Source organism: Panthera pardus, unplaced genomic scaffold, assembly GCF_024362965.1.
Source record: "Panthera pardus isolate Hobbes unplaced genomic scaffold, ASM2436296v1 HiC_scaffold_24, whole genome shotgun sequence".
NCBI lineage: Eukaryota > Metazoa > Chordata > Mammalia > Carnivora > Felidae > Panthera > Panthera pardus.
In genome coordinates this window covers 90,872,543-90,897,826 of record NW_026526810.1, presented here as the reverse complement: position 1 = coordinate 90,897,826, position 25,284 = coordinate 90,872,543, and the positions used below count along the sequence as shown (strand labels likewise).

The 25,284-nt window shown below is 40.8% G+C and overlaps 1 protein-coding gene across 9 annotated transcripts in view; it reads left to right on the top strand.

Moving 5' to 3' along the window:
- Positions 1–25,284, top strand: part of TRIM9 (tripartite motif containing 9) — a 111,136-nt gene that overhangs the window by 71,688 nt on the left and 14,164 nt on the right. For 7 of the 9 annotated variants that reach the window (XM_019451834.2, XM_053889411.1, XM_019451831.2 and 4 more), the window contains exons 4-7: positions 4,936–5,046; positions 6,401–6,554; positions 14,386–14,543; positions 15,737–15,875. In XM_019451834.2, coding sequence (XP_019307379.1) covers positions 4,936–5,046; positions 6,401–6,554; positions 14,386–14,543; positions 15,737–15,875 — 562 coding nt within the window. The remainder of the gene's footprint in view (positions 1–4,935; positions 5,047–6,400; positions 6,555–14,385; positions 14,544–15,736; positions 15,876–25,284) is intronic. The other 2 variants (XM_019451836.2, XM_019451830.2) reach the window with 1 other exon arrangement.

The window sequence follows — 25,284 nt, the reverse complement described above, 5'->3', positions numbered from 1 at the left end:
TCCCCCTTTCCAAAGTGTCAGTGACATATCTTGACCCAAGGAATGACCTTCATAAATTTGCCACTTAGCAAAATAAAGCCGTTCAAGCAAGCAATAAGACTTGCCATCCCGAACAGATGGGGACTGCTAATAAAATGGTGAAAGCCTTCTCTGAAACCATGAACTAAAGATTAACTCATTGTCCCAGAGCTAGTTTAGGCTTTACTGCAGATGAAAGCAGGAAGATTGTTTCCCAGTCCCTATTTGTGTCATTCCTGTCACTTGCACATTTCCTTCCTGAGAAAAGGAACTCTTAACTCCGGCCAGCAGCAAACATGTTGCCAACGGTTTCTCCGGAGCATCCAAGCAACTGCACAGAAATGTGGAACCCAAAGAAAAAGTGACACAGCCTCACTTCCTAGGGATTGTTTTCCATACAAAAATATAATGTAAAATAAATAATAATAGTAAATAGTAGAAATAACACAGAGTGAAGAAGGTAACGAGAGAGCTGATAAAGACATGCAATTGAAGAAAAAATATTTATACTCTTAAAAGATCTAACTATTTGGCTAATTTCCATAAGATGGAAAATCTTGCCAAATTAATTCAAAAACTAGACGTCAATTACAACACATCCAAAAATACCGCCTCTGGGAAACCTGAAGTTTAATTTTGAGTAGTGAATTTTTAAATAAATTTTTTTATGTTTATTTTTAAGAGAGAGAGAGAGAGGATGCAAGCAGGAGACGGGCAGAGAGAGAGGGAGACACAGAATCCGAACGAACAAGGCTCCAGGCTCTGAGCTGTCAGCGCAGAGCCCAACGCAGCCACAAGCGATGAGATCATGACCTGTGCCAAAGTTGGATGCTTAACTGACTGAGCCACCCAGGTGCCCCAAGCAGTGATTTTTATCACTGGCTACTGTGACCATTGTGAAGTGGTTGATTAACAGGTAAAATGATGGACCCAAATCCATTGTTGCAACAGTGGGAGTTGAGAGCCAGGAGCTCAGGAATAGTGAATCCTTCCAAGAAGCTTGAACCATGGAACACAGGAGCAAATGGCAATGGCAAACCCCCACTGAAACTCACCAACTCTTTGGCACTGCAACAATGAAGTTTCCTAAGAGTAGTCAGAGAGACCCAACGCTCAGCTCCTTTGGCATCAAATAAATCTTACTTGAGAAGAAATTTGTAGAAGCAAACAGAATTTTATGAGCCCTGATTAATGTATTTATTTCAGCATTTCAGTCATAAAATTATCATTAATCTGAATGCTCTGGAAAGTAGATACAACAATTCAAGTCTATTTTGCTTCAAAAGCTAACTCGCTTTGGGTTACAATGCCCAGACCTAATCCGTGCTTGTTATTCAGACTGGAGCACCAGTCACTTCTGCACAGTCCTAGGACAGATGCCATTTGATTAGTGAATGATAACTGCTGAGGTTTCTGCTAGCTAGAGGCATTGATGCACTGGCTACCAAAATATAACAACATTTTCTGAGAACAATTTAGTTAAGCCTATTATAGCAGAGAGAAGTAGCAGATTAGCTTTAGGTCACCTGTCCTGCATTTTTTTTGTTTCACTTATGCGTGAGGTTTTCTCCCCACTAAGGAGTAGAAATTTAACCTTCTGTTAAAAAGGTTAAACTTTCCATTTAAAAAATAAAATAAAATAATTTGCATCCCTTGAGCAGAATACTAGATGCCAGAAGAAAATAAGTCAAACAGTGAATTTTAAATTTGATCTCCCTTCTACCTGTCAAAATCAGTCTTCACATCAAAGTTGGTTTCTTTCACCAATTCTGATAAGGAGATTTTTAAATCCTACATTTTATTTTTTGTTTTTCTTTTACTAAAATTTAAAAAGTGATAACAAATCATCTGTCAAAAAATTAGGAGATTCCATAGAGCCAAAACAGTCGTGTAAAAGGAAAAACTTGGAGTTCTCACACTTCCTGTTTACGTAACTTACAGCAAAGCTACAAAATTCCAAACAGTGTAGTATGGCATGGAAAGAAACATATAGGCCACTGGAATTGAATAAAGACCCCAGAAATAAACCTACACATATATGGTAAAATGATTTTTGACAAGGGTTCCAAGACCATTCAATGGGGAAAGGGCAGATTTACAACAAATGACACTGGAAAATTGGCTATCCACATGCAAAAGAATGAAGTCGGGCCATTACCTAACACCGTATACAAAAATTAACTCAAATTGGATCAAAGACTTAAATGTAAGAAGTAAAACTATAAAACTCTTAAGTGGAAACACGGGGCAAATGCTTCACAATGCTGGATTTGGCAATGATATCTTGGGTATTGCACCAGAGGCACAGGCAACAAAGGAAAAGGTAAACAAAAATGTATAAATTTTGTGCATCAGAAGACAATAACAACAACAAAACCAATTAAAAAATGGGCAAAAGACTTGAATAGACATTTCTCCAAAGGAGATAAAGTGGCCAATAAGCACATGAAAAGATGCTCAACATCACTAGTTATTAGGGAAATGCAAATCAAAACCACAATGAGCTACACTTCACACCCATTAAGATGGCTATTATTATTTTTTAAAAAAAACAGATAGCGATAAGTATCACAGGGTGTGGAGAAATTGGAACTCTTGTGCACTGCTGATGGGAATATAAAATGGTGCAGCTGCTGTGGAAAATGGTATAATGATTTCTAAAAAAAATAAAATAAAATAGAATTATCATGTGACCCAGAAATTTCACTTCAGGCTATCTACCCAAAAGCAGTGAAACGGGGACTTCCACAGATACTTACATAGCCATATTCATAACAGCTTTATTTACAATAGCCAAAAGGTGGAAGCAACCCCAATGTCCATCAACAGATGAATGGATAAACAAAATGTGGTGTAAACCTGCAATGGAATATTATTCAGTCTTACAAAGAAGGAAATTTTGACACCAGCTACAACATGGGTAAACCTTGAAGACATCATGCTAAGTGAAACAAGCCAGCCATAGAAGAACAAATATTGTATGATATTATATTATCTGAGAGCCCTAGAGTAGTCAAATCCATAGACACAGAAAGTAGAATGTTGGTTTCCAGGGGCCAGGGGGGAGGGGAGAATGGAGAGTTATTGTTTAATGAGTACAAAATTTTAGTTTGGAAAAATAAAAAAGTTCTGGAGATGGACGGTGATGATAGTTGCACAACAATATGAATGTATTGAGTACAATATGAATGCCATATAATTATCCAATTAAAAATAGATAAAATGGTAAATTTTATGTTATATATGTTTCATCACACACAAAAAAAATTAGAAACAAAGACCAGCAATAATAAATGGATGAATTGTCAAAAAATTAGGAATTTAGGGACACGTGGGTGGCTCAGTTGGTTGAACGTCCAACTCTAGATTTCAGCTCAGGTCAAGATCTCACGGTTAGTGGGACTGTGCCTGCATGGGCTCTGCACCAACAGCCCAGAGCCTGCTTGGGATTCTCTCTCTCTCTTCATCTCTCTCTGCCCTTCCCCTGCTCGCACGTGCATGCCTGCGTGTGCTCTCTCTCTCAATCTCAAAATAAATAAATGAACTTTTTAAAAATTAGGAGGAATTTAAATGTCCAAAAATAGAGGAACAGGAATGATTAAATAAATTATGATAACCCACTCAGTGGGATATTTATGTAGCCAGTAACATTTATTGATGGTGGCAACATGTAAAATGACTATAGTATAGTGTTAAGTGGGAAGGAGGTAAAATTGTCACATATTACGATTGCAACTATACATATATCTAGCTCAAGGATAAAACCTGAAAGGAAATATCAAAATCCTTTAAAAATCTTCAGTAGAGTGATGAGATGATTGCTTTTTGGTCTAGTTTCCAATTGCTTTTGAAAGTAAATGAAACATCCTTTAATGGAAGGTATATAATCAAAACTAAAAAGAAGGAACAAAGAAAAAGGTTTTCAATAATTAATATTAAAACTCCTTTTAGTTATTATTTGTAAAAATCCAGAAGGCTGGATATTTCTGAGGCTTTTGCAAAGTAGTATAAATATCGTGGATGTAAGCAATTGAGGTTCCTAGAAAACTCTTGTTCAACTCTAGCTTCAGAAACCACTTCAGGATTTGGGTCACTGAGCAGAGGACACAGAAAATGAACATCTTTGAAGAAAGAAACTTTTCAAGGACTGTCATGTGTTTGACACTGGGCAAAGACAACTTCCCAGAGGCAGAAACTGCATGTTCAGAGAGAGGCCTTTCTAGGTTAAACCAGACTCACAGCATGGTAAATAGAGAGCCTTTAAAACTGCTTTCCCAAATGAGGCAGTGATTGCTTCTAAGTGGGTTATTCTCAAAACTTAATTCTGCATCCGTCTTTCTCTGGCTTACTTGTGGTTATTAGCTCATTGTCTTTCAGCAAGTTTCACCTTTAACCTCACCCCACCACCCCCTCAGGAAAAAGAATCAGAATGAGAAGGAACTGGTTCGGATGGTGACATCTGCTCTTTAGAAGAGACAGGCACAGGGTGGGAGCAGGTGGGTGACTGTTCCCAGAACAGAAGCTGCAGCCACACCTCGGGTTACGCAGCTCCTTTGTAGACTCCCAGCGACCTCCCACTTAGAACAGCTCACAGTATCAGCTTCCCAGAAGACGGAAAGAAGGGGGAATTAGGAAGACGTCCCTTCAGGCACCAGAGTAACCAGCTTCCCGGGCTTCCACCATCTGCATGCCTTTCTGATGGGTCCTGTTGTTACCAGTCCCTGTAATAAAAGCATTTATACAATCTGTCTTCTGGAGCCATTGTCCACAGCAGACACTGCCACAAAATATTCTCATACATTTATTCCATTCCATGATGCTCTTGGAATATGGTTTGAAGAAGCTTTCTAACGTCCCAGTTTGCTTCTTTTTTACCCTCTGCCATTTTGGACCACTCTGTTCTCTCATCAACCCTAGGTGGTTCGAGATCAGATCTCTCACTGCACAGTGAAATTGCGCCAGACCACAGGTCTCATGGAGTACTGCTTGGAGGTCATTAAGGAAAATGATCCCAGTGGCTTTTTACAGGTGAGTGCCAGCTAGTTTCTACTTCAGATTCTCAATGTCCCATGAGACTGAGTCTCCGATGCCAGGGTGGACTCCTAACAGCCCTTGGAGAGCAAGGATCCCCTCCACAATGAAACCCACCTTCAGACTGCCATGCATATATGGATGCCGGCAAAACTCCATTGACTTGTTGGAAGCCTTGGCCCCCATGTGCTACAAGATTGAGCAGCGCGTGGGCTTTTTAAAATTTGTTTTTGCTCATGTTTAATCTTGAAAATGTAATTCCCTTTAAGTTCCCCCCAAAGCAGAGCTACTGACTTGCCTAAGAATTGAGTCCCTTTCCACTAATTTCTTGGACAATTTGGTCAGCTAGAAATGTCTAAATATGCAAGGCTTCTACCTTCTTGACAGTTCCTACTGGCCAGTTATTCAGTGATTTCCTAAATAAAGTGAAGGTTTTTCATTGCTTGGATTTCTCATGATTTCTTCAGTATTGTTTTAATGAGATGTGCTGATGTCAGCTGAATTTTACTTAAGTTTTGATCATAATGATTAAGGGACCTTTTATTAAGGAATACATAGATTATCCTTCCAACTCACATTCTGTCAAACTGGCCAAGAATGACAGAGGGAGATTAAATACAAGAAGTGGAAGAGGTCTCTATCAAAGAATAAAGTGATACAGTCAGATGATCTGCTTTAAAGTGTAAGAAATTCCACTTTACAGATTACCATATGCAGCCTCTCTACTATTTTATAAAACTCATTTCTGGAGCACCTGGGTGGTTCAGTCGGTTGAGACTTCGGCTTGAGTTTGTGGGTTTGAGCCCCACATTGGGCTCTGTGCTGGTGTTGCAGGGCCTGCTTGGGATTCTCTCTCTCTCTCTCTCTCTCTCTCTCTCTCTCTCTCTCTCTCTCCCTCTCCCTCTCTCTTTCTCTCCCCCTTCCCCACTTTCTCAAAATAATTATTTCTTATTTCTCAAAATAAATAAATAAACTTTAAAAAAACCCTCATTTCCAAGTTTTGACAGGAAACCCACACCTCCTCTTAGAAACTTAGGGTTGTTGGTGCTAGTAGGATTAATTGATCACCAACATATTATGATCAGTCATAAATAGCATGAGCATATATCCAGGGTTGTCTATTAGAGCAATTAACAGCTGCTAATTATTTCTAGTGGCCCCCTCTGACTCACAGAAGGACCCAGATTTGCATGGGTCACTCTTATCAGAAGAGACTCCTCACTGCCTACACGGAGACAGGAAGGGTATGAGTCCCAAAGTGGTTTGGTAAAGCTCCCAGAGAGTGGAGGAGCAGCGTTCTGTGTCCAGTGTGGTGTTATATTTCTTAGGCTGTGGTCTTTGATGTGATTAGATTTCTGACGCCCTCATAAGGAGAGTGCACCTGACTGAGGATCAGTGGGGGAAAGGCACGCTCACTCCCAGGATGACCACGGACTTTGACCTGAGTCTGGACAACAGCCCTCTGCTGCAATCCATTCACCAACTCGACTTCGTACAGATGAAAGGTATGTGCCTGCATCTCCCTAAACAGAGCAACATCCCGGGTGGATACTGGTGCTTGAAGCAGGATCAAGGCTTTGTGCCAGATTGCTGCAAAAAAAAAAAAAAAAAAAAAAAAGGCAGCTGCCAGGTTTATGAATCACCTAAGGGGTGAGGAAGTAAACACACACACTTCTGGTTAATGGTACAGAAATCTAGAGTGGCTCCTATCTTATCACATAAAGGAAATATATGGTTGTAGCAGTGGGACCTAACTCTCAGAAAGTCAGATAAATTCAGATAAACTCAATGCTTGCCTCTTTGAGAGTCTTAGAAATTTCACAAGCCTAATATCAGGGGATCGCTGACGTTAAAAAGTTAAGGAGATAGAGACAGCATCACTGTACATAAATAAAATCTTGTTACAGAAAGTAACCCAGTTACTGAATCAAGGCAGTTGAGAACTGAAGTGACTGCTTCCACGTGGATAGGTAGTGAGCAAATGGCTGAGCATGAAATCAGTGGGACTTTGAGAGGATCCCAGTTGGCTTGCCAAAACTGATCAGGAAAATGCAAGCCTGGTTACCGAAGGAAAATGAAAATTTGAGACAAGTTTTAACTTTTTAAACTTGTTGGCTTATGTGATACAGGGATATGCAAGATCTCTCTGAGATTTTTTTGGGGTGGCTGATGGGAAATGCAAGTACCTAAAATTACTCTTACAAAGAAAAATAAAAAGCCAACCATGCAACAATATTTTTATGGCTGTGTAGGTAATATCCATTTGGGCAATATTCTGACTTCTTTTTAACTTTCATTTTGCACTATTTATACATTCACAAGAAGATGCAAAACTAGTAAAGAGAGGTCCAGTATACCCTTAGCCCAGTTTCCATCAATGGTTCCATCTTGCATAACTAGCATATCAAAACCAGGAAGTTAACATTGGTACAGTGTATATGTATGACTGTGCCATTTTGTCACATGTGAAGACTCATATAACCACCGCTGCAGTCAAGATACAGAACCACTGTATCACCACAAAGATCTCATGCTACCCCATTATCACCATACGGTCATACCGATGCCCCTCCCCTCTGTCACCTCCAATCCCTGGATTCTTCTGTTCTTCATCTCTGTAATTTTGTTGTTTTCTAATATTTTTTTAAAACTGAAGAAATGTATTTGCTCTCTGCTTTTCCTAATTTAAGCATCCACATAATAAAGGACTTAGAATCCAGCACTTTAAAATTTTTGGTTTTTTAAGAAAAATCTACATACTTCCTTTTATTAGACAGAAAACCGTCTAACCCAGCAAGTTTTAAGGCTATACGCTTGTGGCTTCCATCATGCAGCTAAACTCACCCCTGTACCTTGTACAAGTACCTCTCTCATCCCTTTAATAGATTTTTGCTCTTTTATTTTCAGTTTTCTCGCTTTTTGTTTAATATGTATGGCTTTGGGATGGTGCCTTCATTAATTTTTGGAGGAAGTACTATAAAGATTGTAAATAAAAGCACTTTGGTGCAGTAATAAAAATGTTTAGCCTTTGCCGACTGCTTACCAAACCAAATAAGTGCTTCACGTGAATTAACTCAGTTTATTCTCACAGCCCTAGTATGTAGCTGAGGAAACTGAAGCACAGGAAGACTGGATAACTTGCCTGAATTCACACAGCTGGGAGTGACAGGGCAGAGATTCAAAACCAGGGAGTGAGGTTCCGGAACCTCACTTGTCCTCATTATAACACAACTTCCAGTTTGTGTTATAATGTTACTGTGTAATGAACTGGCTTCTTCAAGGAATAACTGAATTGCTCTCTTAAATTTCAGAAATTTAATTTTTTGTTACAGCGAGTCTTTCTTACTGTTTAAATTTTTTTTCTTTCACACCCACATGGTGACCTGTGAAATACAGCCATCAGAGTAATATAGGGAGCCCCGGGTAAATCCCCCTCGATCAGCCTCTCTCTGTACCCAGTTCTCCCAATAAGGTAAAATCATTAAAAGGTTATGTCACAAAACAGCTCAGGGGAGAAAATATGTCCCAAAGGGCAAGGGAAGGGCTTTTGGTGGAAGCGGAAAAAAAAAAATGAACCAACCCAATTAGCCTTGGTGATGGAACAGGCAGAGGGTAAAAGCCTCAGGGCTTTCAAATGCTTTCATTGCCTGACCAAGCCCTCTCCTCCCCCATTTGCTGTCCTTCTGAATCACGCCCATCTGCCCAGAGTGGAGTCCAGGCCAGTTGGCAGGATGGGAACAATTGTGTTGGAGTGAACAGGCCCTTCATCTGGTATGGAAACTGCAGATTCGTGTGCTGTGTGTCACAGACCACATTCCTAAAGCAACGTCACTCAGCCATGTAAAGCTGCCTACAGAAATATGCGTGAACGTGGCTGTGTGCACGCTCCACTAAAGTCTGTACACACGGCAGAGAATACCAAGCACTGTAAAGACCAAAACGCAGAACACAATCACAGCAAAAATTCACCTGGAATGCAAAATTATCCCAAACAGTTATTTCTGAAGTTCATATAACAGGCCATTTGGCATGAGACTGGATTATTCCATTTTCCTTTTCTTTTTAACACTTCCTATTAATTTAATTTACTTCTGATTAGTGTCCTTCTACAGAGCTCATTTATATGCTTTGCTTTGTGCTCATTAAGTTTAATTAATTCAGTGAGAGCCAAGTCCTCTATAGACTCTAAATAATTTTTACCTGTCAGATGTCTTTGATGGAAAGAAAAAGCCAAAAGGTCATGAGGCAACAGATCTTAGCTAGCTATAGTTAAAACTACTCCTACTGGCCTTTTTGAGATCTGTCAACATACACAACTGTGCCCAGTGTAGTGTTAGACATTTTTTTCCCTTAGGCTCTTCTTGGTCAGTTTAATAAACTGCACTTTCACAGCTTGTCAGTAAAAATATCTCAAGAAACTGTACCCCAGAATCCATGCACAAATGGCCAAAATTTAAATAGCATTGAGAATGGTGCTAAAGTAATCTGACCATTGATACAGTACGTGTACTTACTAATATGTTTTCTAATAGTACTAAGTGGATTACAGTAGAAAGTTAAAAGATCTTCAAAGCTACTTAAAATATGCATTTAAACTTATGACTCAAATTGACAACAAAAATATCTGTTTATTCCTTGACTAAAAATGTTAGCATCTCTCTGGTTTTGAGATTTCATCTCAGATGCCTTTTTGTCCCTTGATATCCAAGATAGATGTGTTGCTGGTTTTTAAATGTTTCTAGTTAGGCCAGCAACTATTCAGCAAGAATGCACTGCCTAAAATTATTCTCGTAGCCAAGGATTTAACTGATCTGCTCTTTCTTATTCTACATCTCCCTCAAGCAATTGAAATCTAAGTGGAGGGGCTCCTGGGTGACTCAGTCGGTTGAGCTTCCGACTTTGGCTCAGGTCATGATCTCACAGTCTGTGGGTTCGAGCCCTGCATCGGGCTCTGTGCTGACAGCTCAGAGCCTGGAGCCTGCTTCACAGTCTGTGTCTCCCTCTCTCTCTGACCCTCCCCCGTTCATGCTCTGTCTCTCTCTGTCTCAAAAATAAATAAAAAGAAAAGAAAGAAAGAAAGAAAGAAAGAAAGAAAGAAAGAAAGAAAGAAATCTAAGTGGAGAATGCCAGAACCTTCTTTATTCAAACATCTCCAGAAAAATATTAGCCCAGAATTGTTTTAAGTGTACAAGGTATCCCAAGGTTCATGAGTCAGTACTAAAATGAAATGCCAGCATGTTCATTCTGAACCAGGATAACACAGTGACCTAATGTTTTCCAAGCCTTTTTAGCACTTAGAGCGATGGCTGCTAATCCCTTAAGTGCCTCTTCTCACCTAAGAACACATTTGTCTTCATTAACTCATGTTGAATGTAAAAGCCTTGATTATGCACCAAGGTCATGGGCAGGGTCAGTGTGATGTGAACAGACCCTCTTATAAATCATGGAGAAAGAACACCTAGAGGTTTGTTTGGTGGGGATAGGGTTGAGCACAAATGCTGACTCACATGTAATTTGTTCATGCATGTGATCTGTTCATGGTTTGGAGGCCTGAAATGCTTGTCCTCAAAACCTACGTTCACATTTCTCTTTAACAGTGTACGAATGAGAGCTTTGCAGAAATGGTTTGTTGTCCCTCTAAAGTCTATATTTTACTCAGATGCCACTCGTATAGTTCAGCTACCGTAAAAAGGAGTGACGGTCCACCAAGGACATTCAGACAAGATGATTCAGTAGACTTGCATTCCCAACCACTGTAGCTCTTATGGTGAAATATTTTTCTTTTCTTCCTTCCTTTCTTTCTTTCTCTTTCTTTCTTTCTTTTTTCCTTCCTTCCTTTCTTTCTTTCCTTCTTTGTTTCTTTCTTTCTGCAATTTTTTCAAGTATAGTTGACACACAATGTTACATTAGTTTCAGATGAACAACATAGACATTTGACCAACTGCTACATTATGCTATGTGTGGTGAAATATTTCCTTAATTATACCAGCAAGTCTTGGGGAACTTTCTCATGGATGTTACAGGAAGCAAAAAGAGACATTCCTCCTGGAATTAGGCTGGGGACTTCCCTGTAGTACACTATTACTACACACCAGTGTAGTACAATTTAAACATACAGCCCCTGGAGCCAGTCTGCTTGGCTTCAAATCCTGTCTTTCCCACTTAGGTAGGAGCCATGAAAACTTTCTGTGTTTCAGTTTCCTCTTCTACACAATAGACATAATAATGGTACCCATTACTGTTGGGGTGCTGTGAAAATTACACGAGTGACTACATGGAAAGCCTCTCACCACACTTTCGGGCATTCAGTAAGTGCTCGAAAAGCAGCCCCTGCCATTATTTTTCATGTCCAGTGCGGGAGGCCATATGTCCTCACATGTCCTCATCATAGTCCTATGACCTTTCACAGAGGAATTCTGCCTAGTTGTGAGTGTTCACAATCTGAAGGATCTGGAAAAAAAAAAATGATTATAAAAAAAAAAACTAAGCTATAATCTGAACCAGAATGGCTATTTGAAAACTTTAAGAAGACACTGTTGCAGAATTTCATTTTGAGCCCAGGCTCAAGGAGGTCCCCTTCAAGGAGGTCAGTAAGAATAGCTGTTCCTTGTAACTAAGAAGAGAATTTTTAGCCAGAGACTTCGTTTTATGGTTAACAAAAATGCTAAGCACTAGTCTTCTGATCAGGGCAGGGGAAACTAGTTCTCTAGGAAAAACATAAACATCCAAGAATGATCATGAAAGTGTTAAGATTGAGATGGCTACAGCAGCCCAGTGACGCAGTTTTAATAAAATAAAACTTTTCTTAGAGTTCAGCCCAGGAACCGTGATGCTATCCATTTCCAAAACACAAATAATAAGTTAATTTGAAAATATTTTGGATTCTTATAGACCATTTGTTTTATACCTAATAAAGTGAAATAGGGTAATATAACACCCACTATAAAATCTGTTTTGCTAAAATGTCAGCCTTAGTCTTTACTAATGAGGCTGTAATTTTGTCACATTTGCCTTTTATAGGCAACATCACTTTGGAGTAAATAAGGAAACAGAAAAAATAATTTGAAGCACATCGAGAAATAGATGTAGACATGCAAATGTTTCTGTGGTCCTTCATTTTCCTCTCTCTCTCTCCTCCCTCTCCCTCCCTCCCTCCTTCTCTTCCTCAGCTTGATCTTTTGTGTGCTTATTTGTTTAAATCTGGACAATATTAAAATCTAAAGATTAGTGACTGGTTAGACTTTTTATTATCTTTCTGGTCTTTTAAAGTGTATCCGCTGAGGATTACAAATGAAGTTCCCATGTTTTAATTACACGTGACACCATGTGTTTCAATTAATCTGTTAATTATACCTATGCCTATACAAGGAAATCTGAGTTTCTTATCAGAGACATTGCAAGCATTTGCATGATTCAAGTTGAAACCATCTTGTGATGTTACTCTTTGATTTGAAAATTGATGAAATGTAAGCTGCCTGAAACATGAACAAAGGGAAAATGAACACTGATAGGGCAGCTAATGAAATAAAGAAAGTCCAAGGAATTATTTTATGGTAGGCACTGATTAATGAGGATAACTGACAGCAAATATCCCTGGGGAGAATCATTCCATGTCTCTAGAAGCCCTTTGAAGAACAGGTTGCTCAAACTTATTATAATCTACTCCACTGTTAATATGTTAAAATTTATTGTTTTTATAAACAAAAACCTTTTAATGACAAAGTAGCTCCCTAATACATGATAACCTAAAGCTAGCCCTCCAATTACAACTGTTAGGTGATGCCTGTTTATATGTAGATGATCATGAGGAGTTACATCTTTTCTCTCCTCCCCTTCCCATCCAGTCCTGTAGTCTATTTCTTGAACAAGGCAATGAATTCATTTCCTCTCCTCCATTTCCAGATGTTCTGGGACCTCCAAGGCTGCAGAAGCCACTGGTCTCTCCTAAGACCAACCGAACTCCATGCCATTGAAACCTGAAACGTGATTTCCCTTCCTAAACTCACCACCTCCATTAACTGCTCATAATTTTGGTTTAATTATGTTTGACCTAGTCACTCAGGCATGGTTTTATTGTATCACAGTCTTTTCTTACGTATAATTGACCTGCCTCACCTTCCCATTTCTTGTGTTATGGTCACTGCCTGTGTTTTCTACGTTGTCTACCATAGAACCTGCTTCTTAAACTGCTATTAAATAAGCCATCTTTTTGGTTGAGGTGATGGCAGGGAGCGTGTAACTCAATGTGTGACACAGAGTCCAATCTTGGTACAGCATACCAGGTGCTGTACAATTAACATTTGTTCGCTTAAATGTCCCTGGGTGTGGTCCAAACTGTTCCCTCCTATTGTTAAAGTGCTTTAAAGATTAATGTTTTGTTGCTGAAAAATATTTGAAGCAGTTCATAAAAACATTGTTTCCAAATACATATACTGAGTTTATATATTAGGAACTGGGATTATGTGTTACCTAACATTTCCACGTCTTTGTGTCTGAAGCCTCAACCACTCTGCAGTTTTAAGTAATAGAAAAGACTCTCGGCTCAAAATGGGGACAGGGGCATGTTGTGACTAGTAATACTGTGGCAGATTCTCACAAAGTCACGAGGACACCTTGACCCTCCCCTGCCAGGCCCCTTCTGCTCCCATACTACTCTCCAGGCTCACAGTTGGCGGTTCTACGCCCGCGGAAAGAGTGAACTTGAGCTAGCGTAGCTACCTTGAAAGAATGAGGTCAAGTTCCTCAGAAGTTTCGAAATGGCAAAAATCACTGTTTTTGTGTCACTTGGCACCAAATTTTCAAAAGCCAGTGTTATAACTACTTAATGCACACAAGACTTGAGTAGAATCACTGGTTTAAAAACAAACAAAAAAAAAAAAAGGATAGAACCTTAGAAGGACGATGGTTTCAGAGCTACTGCTCGGAAGGCAGTTCCAAGTTTATAAACTGGGGGGTCAAGGCACAGAATAAATTTTATGATAAAATTTTCAGCCATGTTGTGAGTTAAATAGACTTTAGCGGTCTGGACCGGAAACCCATCCCCCATGTAAAACGTGTCCCTTGGGGATGATGTCTTCAGTCCTCAAGGGGGCGAGAACAGAGCAGTTGTCTCCCCTCCAGTTAAGGTAGGAAGCCCCACCACCAGCTTGGGAGAAGGCAGCACGGCAGCTCAGGAACCATCCCCACTCCTGGAGACTCCGGAAGGGATCCAGTTCAGGTCGTCCCTGGGCCAGCTACTTAGTGGAGCCACGTGTTGATCAGGGGGATGTTAACATTCTGAGACACCGAAATGTTTGCAGCTCAACAGAAACCAGGGTCACACTAATTTCTGTTTAGCTTCCTCTCCAGTCCCAGCAACCCCCATCCTGCAGCTGGAGGAGTGTTGCACTCACAACAACAGCGCCACACTGTCCTGGAAACAGCCACCTCTGTCCACGGTGCCTGCCGAAGGCTACATTCTGGAGCTGGATGACGGCAACGGTGGTCAGTTTCGGGTAAGCAGAGAACCTGCTACTTGTCAACCAAGGCCACTAACCACCTCAGAGAGCCCACCGTGGGGTCTCAGGCCAAGCTTCCCCATGTCTCCTAGAGCCAGACCATCCTGGCAGGGCCTGCCTGCCCTTCAACTGAGGCTTGTGTTCTCCTTGAACCATTAAAGATGGATGATGGAGTCTCTGAGTAGAAACTGCCCTACGCTTCTTCAGAGAAAGCGGATGCAGTGCTGTAAGCTCTGGGGTCAGACTGCGTGCACCCATATCCGGACTCCACCATTTAGCTGTGTGACTGCCCATTTCTCGCCTCGTTGAGCCCTCGGGACCCCCTCATTTGGAAAATGAGGATAATATTAACATGTACCTTATGCATTTTTGTTAAGAGTCAATTAGACAACCCGTATGCAATTCTCAGCATGCCAGGATCCCCAACCCCAGTCGTGTTAGTATCCCACCAGACAGTTGTCATTTTAAGGCTGTGCTTGGAATACAAATTATTTTTACTCATTACATCAGCATAATGTTGCAAAGCATACAGCTAAAGAGGGAGGCACATGCCTAACCTATGCTAAAGATGCATTATGCTACGATTTATTTTAAGCCTTTGAAATGTCATTCTTCCTCCAGCCCCTGTTTCCTCCCCCTTCCCTCTGTACCACGATAAAACCGATATTCCTGTGACTTTGAGGGTAGTCTTTGTGACAGTTTCTGAAATTACCAGTGGAGTTATAAACATAGCAGAGACCACCCTCATGTTTTCAAACCAGTTTTTAAAAATCTCACGGAAGGATAAAGAGCTCGGTAGGTATAACATATTTATAAACGCCAAGTTAATAATAGTATGCATAATGCTAACTAAAGCACCCAGTTTTAATTTTTTAAGCCCTAGCCACTAGTAAGTGGCATTCATTAAGGTGTGAGGCCCATGCTAAATGTAAGGCACTGTGTCAATTTGCACACATGACCTCCATATATGCTCATATAGCAACCTCATAAAGTGGGCATTACTGTCCCCGTTTTACAGATGAGGAAACTGAGACGAAACGAGGTCAATTAAATGGCTTAGGATCTCACAGGATTTGAACCAGATCAGGCTGACACTAAAATGCCTGCTCCTAACCTCTGAGCGACAGTGCCTCCCCAACCCCTCACGGGAGATGGCGTTAAACGGTGGCCTGTTATTTGTTGACCCTCAGGAAGTGTATGTTGGAAAGGAGACGATGTGCACCGTGGACGGTCTTCACTTCAACAGCACATACAACGCTCGCATCAAGGCCTTCAACAAAACAGGAGTCAGCCAGTACAGCAAGACCCTGGTCCTCCAAACGTCTGAGGGTAAGGCCCTTCAGCAGTATCCCTCAGAGCGAGAACTTCGAGGCATCTAAAATGGCTGACAAGCCCGGAGGTAACCCCACCACTGCCCACATTCTCAAGTGTTTCCATGACTTGCTCTGCATTCTGGCACAAGGCCGCTGTTCCTCTCCTGCCGTTAGAGAGCCCATGGTATGTGGATGTGATCAAACCAAAGAGTCCACAGCAGCAGTTCAAATGGCCTGGGGCGTCGGCTTCCTTTGATAACATTCTAAATAAGCTGCAGTTGAAGAAGCTGAAAAATGAAGGCCTGAATGTCCCCCCCGGTGTGTGACACAAATGTATCTAGGCTCTAGGGCAGGCTCCCATTCTCCACGATACACATCACTTGCCAGTTTTGCCCAGATGGTTCTAAATTGCTTTGTAGTGCTTGCTTGTTTCTGAGGGTGGGACCGAGGTTCTTTCCAGCTGTGGATTTGTGTGACTGAACATGTTTCCAGTGGGTGTGGGTGCTAGAGCTGTTCAGAGAGGGCCTGTTGGCCACTCCTGGCTTCCCCAGCACGGACCGCTTCCATCTCACCCAAAGCCGAGGCCGGCGGCGCCTGGACTGAGGCTTCCTGTGGGCACCAAACAGGAAGTGACCAGCAACTCCGCATTACCTCGCCATTTTCACCTTTGCCCGTCCCTCTAGGCTTGGTCAGGCCACCTTAGGGCCACCACACAAGGTCACTCTCTAGCGAACACTCGCTTCTTGGCTGTACTGTAAATAGTTTGGCCATCAAAGGCAAGCCATTCCCCTCAGAAGAAGGGCTTGAATTTGATGACCAGGTATAACCTCTGAGGCTTTTAACATTTTCATTTTAAAAGCAATCACAGCACATGAAATTAAACCTATGAAGAGGTATTTGTGGTTGGTGCCAAAGCATTTTCAGACCCCCTGGGTGTCATTTTAATCACAGAAGTGACCCCCCCACCGGCATTCCCCCATGACCTCCGTCTGCAGAACTATAATTGTGTTGATTTTGTTCAAATTCAAGATGTTAGCTAAAAGAACTGTGGTGGTGTTTTTTTCCCACGTCCCACAGACCTTGGCATGTGCCAGCCACCCTTAAAATGGTTCACATGGTTAAAAACAAGCACAACTTCAAATCCCACAGCAAGGTTGGCAGGTCCCTAGCCATACAAACCGTGCCTGGGGAGCAGGGGTAAGTCTGTGAGGGACGGTATTCGAAGAGAAGGATTCGCTGAAGGGAAAATGGCCGCGTGACCTATTCCCGTCGGGTTATGGGGATGTGGCAGCGGCAGCCTCCCGAATGATCACGTTAGCAACTTCTCTCTGGGATGACCTATCCGCTTGAGAGCAGTTGCCTCTTTTCCCAAAGCACCATGCTAAATGCTAAAGCCCTCAAGAGTTGCCTTGATGCGGGGCAGAAGGCCCTTCCTGATGATGGCCTCGTTTCCCACGTGCGTACCAGGCGTACAAGGCGGTTTGATTGAAGAGTGAAGTGCATGCCATCAGAGCAGGGAGCCAGTTTGCAGCAATGTTGCTAATATGTGTCATGAGACCTCCTATTTCTACTCATAATCCATCATGGAAATCATATTCTTCTGCTAAAATCAGTTATTAGCATAGCAGCTTGAGCATTCACGTTTCTCTTTTCATCCTGCAGGAGGATGTAGTTTCTCAGTTTCTCTTAATGTTCATAAGATTATGGTGTCTAATAAATTCCAGGATTGGAACTGCGATCCCCGTCACAGAACTGGGGGTCATTTTCTAAAAGAAACTAACGGAACAAGTCCTCTTCCAACAAAGAAACTGTACTGTAGAAATTAATTTCCTCCATGAATTTTATATATTGTGTACAAATATAAGGTATGTATCTAAATACAAAGAAAACCTTATCATCTTGTAGATATCAGTATTCTCTGTTACTGCCCAGAAGTGATTTTCTCATGATGAAATAAAGTTCACACACATACTTTCTCCATAACTTTGGTTTGTTCTATTTGTTTCTCCCTCATTCTAATCCATTCAAATGGTGAGACAAGGTTTAGAAAGCAAGAAAAAAAAATATCATGAATGGCCAATTAAAAAGAAAAAAAAAGATTTGATCAACCTTGTAATGATAGAGAAAACCTAGAGAATTAAAGAGTCATATGTAGATATATATATATATGTGTGTGTATATACACACACACATATATATATTGTTTTTTTTTTAGAAATCAGTGAGAAAAATGCCATTGACAGAGATCAATACATTAACTGAACTTATATTATCCTCTATTAATCTTACTTCCTACAGCTCCTGGAAAGGTTTGCTTTGGAAAACATTTTTTTTCTTTGCTGCTATTGGGGGTGATGTGGTGGTTCATTTTAGCTTTCTATTGTAACAAATCTTGTGCGGTCTTCGTAGCAAGAGCTAACCCCTTTCCAAGTTTCAAAACAAAAATCTGTATTACAGAAGGGTATTATTTCATATGTGATAGCAAGTCTGACTTGTATTTACATGCATTTAGTCCGAGGTTTAAATCACTTATCACTTATACTGTTCGAACTGTCATAAAACCATCTGCTGACTTACAGGTAACATTATGCAGGGGAGATCACATGTCCACATTGTTAGAAATGCTGACCATTTTTTCTGACAGCAATTCTGTGTATTTATTGGGCAGTGTTTGGTAAATGTTCACTGTCTGTTACGCTGTGAGTTTAGAGGGTTGAGTAGATGTCGTCCCTGCTTTCATGAGCTTACAGTCTAGGAAGAGAGATGGTCCTGAAAAACACAGACACACGGCTAGTTATGTACATACAAGTTATTATAAACCCTGCGAAGGAAGGAAAAAGGACTAGTAGGAAGACATAATTTGTATGCGGCGGGGGGGGGGGGGATTCATCAGGAAAACAATGAAAATAATGTAATTCAATGGAAATGATAAAGAATGTGTTATTAAAAGAGACAAGGAAAGGAAAATGCATTATTGGATGAATTCAAATGTGGTTAGTTCCCTGAAAGCAGAGTTCTTGGAAATATACCTAAAACAGCCATGCAAATAAAGCCAGTTGCAGATCTAAACCAAATTACCCCCCGACTGAAGAAGAAATATAACTGTAAGCAATTAAGAATCTTTATGAAATTTTAAAATAAGCACCACAACCCCAGTTGTATATATTTTTAAAGTAACCCATTTAATAGCCACCATGGCTGTGTCACAGTCTTTGAAACTATCTGCAAAAGAGTAGCCATTATGTAATAGGGCCTTGTTCCTACTAGAGTTCTGGGGCTTATTCTATGTGGGAGACTCCTCCTGAAACAAAAAAAATTTTCTAGGCAAGGCTGAGAACAGAATAGGAAAACCTCCTATTGATGTTTCCCTATTTTCCCTTTACCTAACTAAACAGACTTACCTTTTTCTTTTTCTTTAATCTGGAGAGAAAATGAAATAGACCGAAGGTAACATTCCTGGGGCTCAAATAACTATTAACTGGCTGAAATGAGAGGGTCTCTCTCTGACCCACCTCTCAGAGGAGAGAATTGCGAGCGAATTGCTTCACACAGTCTGAGCATAGGTGGGAGTCCTTCGGGGAAATTAGAACATGAAGGGTGGCACTCTGTACTCAGTATATACTCTCCAACACAAATCTTTGTGTAAAAAGATTATCTTCCTTAGACAAATTCTTAGAATTAGAATTATTGGACTAAGGAGTAGGAACATTTTTAAGGCCCTTGATCTGTGTTTCTAAATTGCTTTCCAGATAGATTTTACACCAGAAATGTATGAGCCATTCCGTTTTTTAAAATCACCTTACTTCTATTTGGAGTTTAATTTCAACTAACAAGCAGCCCCCTAAAAGTAAGTGTTTCTCAAACAGGGCTTTTGAAATTTATATTTTCATGGAAATAATATCTCAATTGTTTTACATCTAAGAGCTACATGGAATATGTTACAACATATTGCAGGGAAAATGAATATAATCTAAAAAGGAGAGAAGACTTCCCAGAGAGTAGAGAGACAGAAATCCAAACACAGGGAATAACTGTATGCAAGGCAAAAACTTCAAAGTCTGCCTTGAGCTGGCTATGATAAAGAAACCTCACTCATTCAAAAGCATTAATTGAGCACCTCAATTTTGTCAGGCACTGTGCTGGGCCCAGAGTCACAAAGATGCATGAGACATGGCCCCTGCCCTGGAGTTTATAGGCTCCACCCCTCCTCCCTCCTGAACTCCATGGCACCTGACTCAAGAGTGCCTGAAAACTATGGTATCTCACCTTTCTAGAACTAAGATATCCACCCTGAAATCTAGATGGTCATCTTACAATCAAGAAGTGACAATGACCTCTTACTGGCAAAAAAAAAAAAAAGGTTGGGGGGGGGGTGGGCAACAAAGTTCAGGCGTAGACACTCCTGTGTCTTTACAGCAGGGCCCCTGGTCTCCCTCAGTTCTTGCTTACTCTTACTTTACACACAAGTCCGAGAGCTCCTTGACCCAGCTGGGAAGACCACAGCAGACTAGGATCTTCACATTAGAAGAGACAAGGGTTGGTGATCAGGGAAGGTAACAGAAAACTGAGAACAGACCCAGAGGAGGGGGGAGTCAAAAGAGAGCATTCTGTGGCTTGGGTTCTGATTAAGGAAGAAAGCATACATGAATTTTAAAAATATTTCCATCTAACATTTAAAAGTACATTATCTGGAACCCTTCATAATGAGCATTAGGTGTCTCTCAGAAGGCTTTATGGGATCACAGTACAAAATACACTGAGAAAACTATTGCAATAAACTGCCTCATTTCTACATTGTCCAGTAAAAGAGTCCATGAAAAATGACAGCAACACGACAGCCAGCAAGTATTTTTAGGAGACTGAAATCCAGTGGAGGAATTGTATAAAAACTATCCATTCTATGTTTCATTCTAAGCTTCTGAGGAAAAACTAGGAATTTTTTTCTGTTCACTCTAAGACAGCTATTTAGATTCCAGACTGCACCTTCGTGCCCACTGCTAATGTCATGTCTAAACCCTTCTCCTGTTCTGTTGCTGCAATATTCCACATTTACCCTGTGTATTAATTCCCTGTTGCTGCTCTAACAAATTACTACACTCTTAGTAGCTTAAAACAGCACATATTTATGACCTTACAGTTCTTGAGGTCAGAATCCTAAGTGGATTTCACAGCAGAGATGCATTCCTTCAGGTAGTTCTAGAGGACAATCTGTTCTCTCTCCTTTTCCAGCTTCTAGAAGCCACCTGTATTCCTTGGCTCCTGGCCCCTTCCCCCATCTGCAAAGCTAGCAGTGTAGCATCTTTGAATCTCTTCCTGACTCTGAACCTCCTGTTTCCCTTTTATAAGGAGCCCTGTGATTATCTTGGGCCCATCTGGATAATCTCTCCATCTCAAAATCCCTAACGTAATGATATCTGTGAAGTTCTTTTTGACAGTAAGGTAATGTATTCACAGATTCCAAGGACTGGAATCCTACCACACTCTAGGAGGAAGTATTAGCATTATTATCTCACACTGCATTTGGGAAAACTGAGCCTTCCAGAGGTTAAGTGATATGTCAAACCCGGGCCTTCGGCCTGCAATGCCCAGTGTAGTGCACTCTGGTGCTGACATTAGAACAGTGCTATTTGCGCTCAACCAAAAGGGAGGAAAGAGGGAACCCTATCCTAAATCTGTTTGCTAAGTGTGTGAAACATCTTGTCAAAATGCAACAGCACTGCATAGCTGTCTCATGTATTCATCCAGAAACCCCAGCCAGAAATGGACTTTAACACTTTCAAACAGTCATGTTAGAATTTTGGTGAAAAAAATAACATTCGTCCTTTAAGAAGGAGGTGTGAAGAGGCTGTCCTTTCCAACGTCATATCCAAGCTCCTACTCAAGTCCTGTCCTTTTCTTCTGTCTCTGCATTTCCACTAGCTCCCCCCTCTTTCCTCCCCGGAGTGAGTGCTTCCCTAGAGAGGCCCTTCTCCTTTGTTGGTACTAGAGTATGCTCTTGGCTGGCAGTGACAGGTCACTGCTTGGGGGAAAAAAAGGAATGTCAGAGTCACCTTTTCAAGGTCCTTGAAAGATCCTACCAAATGAGGTCTGGGTCTTGGAGCTCTTGTGCGGTTGAAACCACAGAGCCATTTCTTGACAAAAGCTCTCAACCCTCCAGATTTCAATTGTGAGAAAACTAGAGAGAAGGTAAATAGTGATAGAGATTCAGTCTTTAGAGGATGCTCTCCAGCATTTTCTTAGCTGAATGTCCACAGGAGCCATTTCCTCAACACTTTTCAGGATTGTCTTGTGTAATGATAATGAAAGGGTTAAGATTCTTAAAATTACATCTTAGAAAATGCTTTCTAAAAGAGGGCATAGAAGATGTTATTCATAACATCAAAATGTCTATCCCCCCGCCCCCGCATTGGATTGTTAGCATCATACTCCCCCTTCTAATGTGATAGCTCCTTCTCCTGCACATTAAAGGAAATAATCCAAAGAATATTCAGTGGTAGAAATAGAATATGACCCCAGAGTAGCCCCAGATGCATCTGTCCAGAATCTCTTTGAAGATATTTTATAGTGACTTTGGACCAATGTAAGTACTGCACTCTTAAATCCTGATGTCTTGAACCGCCGGCCCCCCTCCACCCCAGAGAAGCTGTAACCTTGTGAGGGAAAAGGACCCTCATCTGATCTCAGAAGAACAACAACAGGAAACTCTCTGCTCACCCACTCCCCATGACCAAAATCCCGAAGGGGAGGATGATGTGTTTGCCTTTCAATCCCTAACCACCCCAGTCCCCAAAACTGCTCCGTTTAGAGAAGAAAGATTCACCCTCACACAGTATGGTGCAGGATTTGGAGAATGATATATTAGGTTCATCTGCACAAAGCCTGGCCACCTCTGAGACCACTGGCATGTGCCCATGGCCTGTGGCATAGACTTTACCTTTTTGTGCATTTCCAAGGCACAAAAGAGAAACAATGGCCTTGTCACTCCCAAGGTATTATTCCCCAAGAATTGATCCTGCCTAGGTCCCTATCATGTCCTACCACAACTGGCAGTGTGACTTGGGATGTGTCCCTTAACTTCTCTGGACTTTAGGGGTTTTTGCTTTGTGGTTGTTGTATTTGGGAAGGGGGGTGGGGAGGCTTCTTGGTTTAGGGGGGTGGTTTTGTTTTTGTTTTTGTCTCCAAAACTAGAGACTTAGAGCAGATAACCTATAAGTTCTTTACAATCTGTACCCCTGGTTTTCTTATATGGTTTCTGTCTTCAAAAGTACTTGTGAAATCTGTTAACTGTTTCAGAAAATGCTATGAACAGGCATAGACACCTCCCCCCTCCTCCAAGGGTCTTAATAGGTCTTAAAGATCTGCCTATGATACTGAGAATTCAACAATAATAGAAAATAGTTGATAAAGGGTCATATAGGGAGAAGTATATTGTCCACTGGAGACATTTTTTCCTATGCCTCTGCTTTATTTCTCCTCACTCAAAGCATCAGAGCTCCCAAAACATTATTTAGTTAGAAGAATGTGCATTTCCAGGACAAAATCCTCAAGGTAGGTAAATCATACTTGAACAAATTCGGGTCGATATTACAAAATCCAAAGTGAGAAGCATGATAGGTTTCAGAACCCAGAAAAGAGAGATACCTTGTTCCTCTCAATGTTGACAACATGCATGATATCCCAGGGAATTTTCTGAATTTTTCCATAGAACTGAATTGGATCCAGACCCTGTCTTTGGTTTTGGGGAATATGCTTTGCAGTTGACACTCTGGAGAGCAGTTTAGTCCTTTGGGATCTTTTGTATCTATTTGAAATATAGGAATTTTTGGTTCTTCTGGTGGTAGTTACTTATAAATAGCTCCATGATATAATTCTAAATTGGAGTGGAGATTTGATGACAAAGTACGCAATTGTCCCAGGAGTGGTAAGAGACTATTTCATTTCTTCCCTTAGAAGGAATTTTTCAAAACATATTTGCTTCTCACTTCCCAGTTGCAATTAATGCCACACTTAAGAGAGCTTAAATACCACCTTTCATTGTAAGTTATGTGCCAGTTGGACATAATTGTGACTTTGGATGCTTATTAGATCATTTGAGGAATCTCAGCCTCCTTCATTCATTTCTTTGTCTCCTAAAGAAGGCAAATTATTTTACAGATGGTTTATAATTGAACTGAAACTCATGCTTAATGCCATTTGTGCAGTTCTTACTGACATATTCTGCCTTACTGTGCTTTGAAATATAACTGTCTTGTCAGCCCAGCACCCAAGGGCTGTCCAAGTTATGAAGCTGTTTGCTACCAGACAAAAAGATGACCAAGAATTCTACCAGTCACAAAGAAACTGGATTAGCATACACTGTCATAAGGAAGACCTGTCAGTTTGCTTTTCCTCTTTGAATTCCAAAAATAATACGTCAAAGACTGATGAGAAATATTTCCAAAATATTCTACCACACTACAGAAATCTTTCGTACTCTGTACATGTTGGAATCAGTCAAGAAATTCTACCTCTAGAAGATTTTCTCTAAATTATTATTTTTCCTGTGGTCAGTTTGCCAACTTCATGTTTCATAGCTGCTCAGTTTTAATACAATGTCTGCCACATGGTAGGTGTTCGGTAAATATTAACTAATGAACAACAGCAACAAAAAGTATAAACACTAAGCCAAACAGGAGTACAGTACCTACACATTCTTTTTTCACCTTGAACCCAAAAGTCATTAAATAATAAGTGTGATCCCCAGTTGATCTTTGCTTTGATAATTCTTAACTGCTTCTTTAAAACAGAGGCCTCAACTCCTGAATCCAGCTAATGCTGGGTGGGAAGGGAAAACAGTCTAGGCAAGGGCAAGAGGAAAATGGTGGTCTTTGATAGAATTGATGGAAATTGTGTCTTGATGCATTCCCATTATGACCACAGTCTCCACCACAGAGATTCAGCTGTGCCTAGAGTTACCATAACAGTATTCAGCTGACATTCTACTGCTCTTTCCATTGGCCTTTCCTGATAAACTGTTTTTACTCAGCAAAACTCTTCAGCAGACAGATTACTGCATAGAATGAAACATGACAAGAAATTAAAAATCTTTTAAGGCGCTACGTGTCTTTCTCTAGTGATATATACATTAAAAATTAATAGTAATGATCCTGTGGAGTGCCTGGGTGGCTCAGTCAGTTAAGCGTTTGCCTTTGGCTCAGGTCAGGATCTCACAGTTCGTGGGTTCAAGCCCCACATCAGGCTCTGTGCTGACAGCTCAGAGCCTGGAGCCACTTCGGATTCTGTGTCTCCCTCTCTCTCTGCTTCTCTCTCTGTCTCTCCCTCTCTCTCTCTCTCTCTCTCAAAAATAAATAAACATTAAACATTTTTAATAAAAAATAATAATAATAATCCTGCATATTAGCTATGATCTGAAACATGGCTTCCAT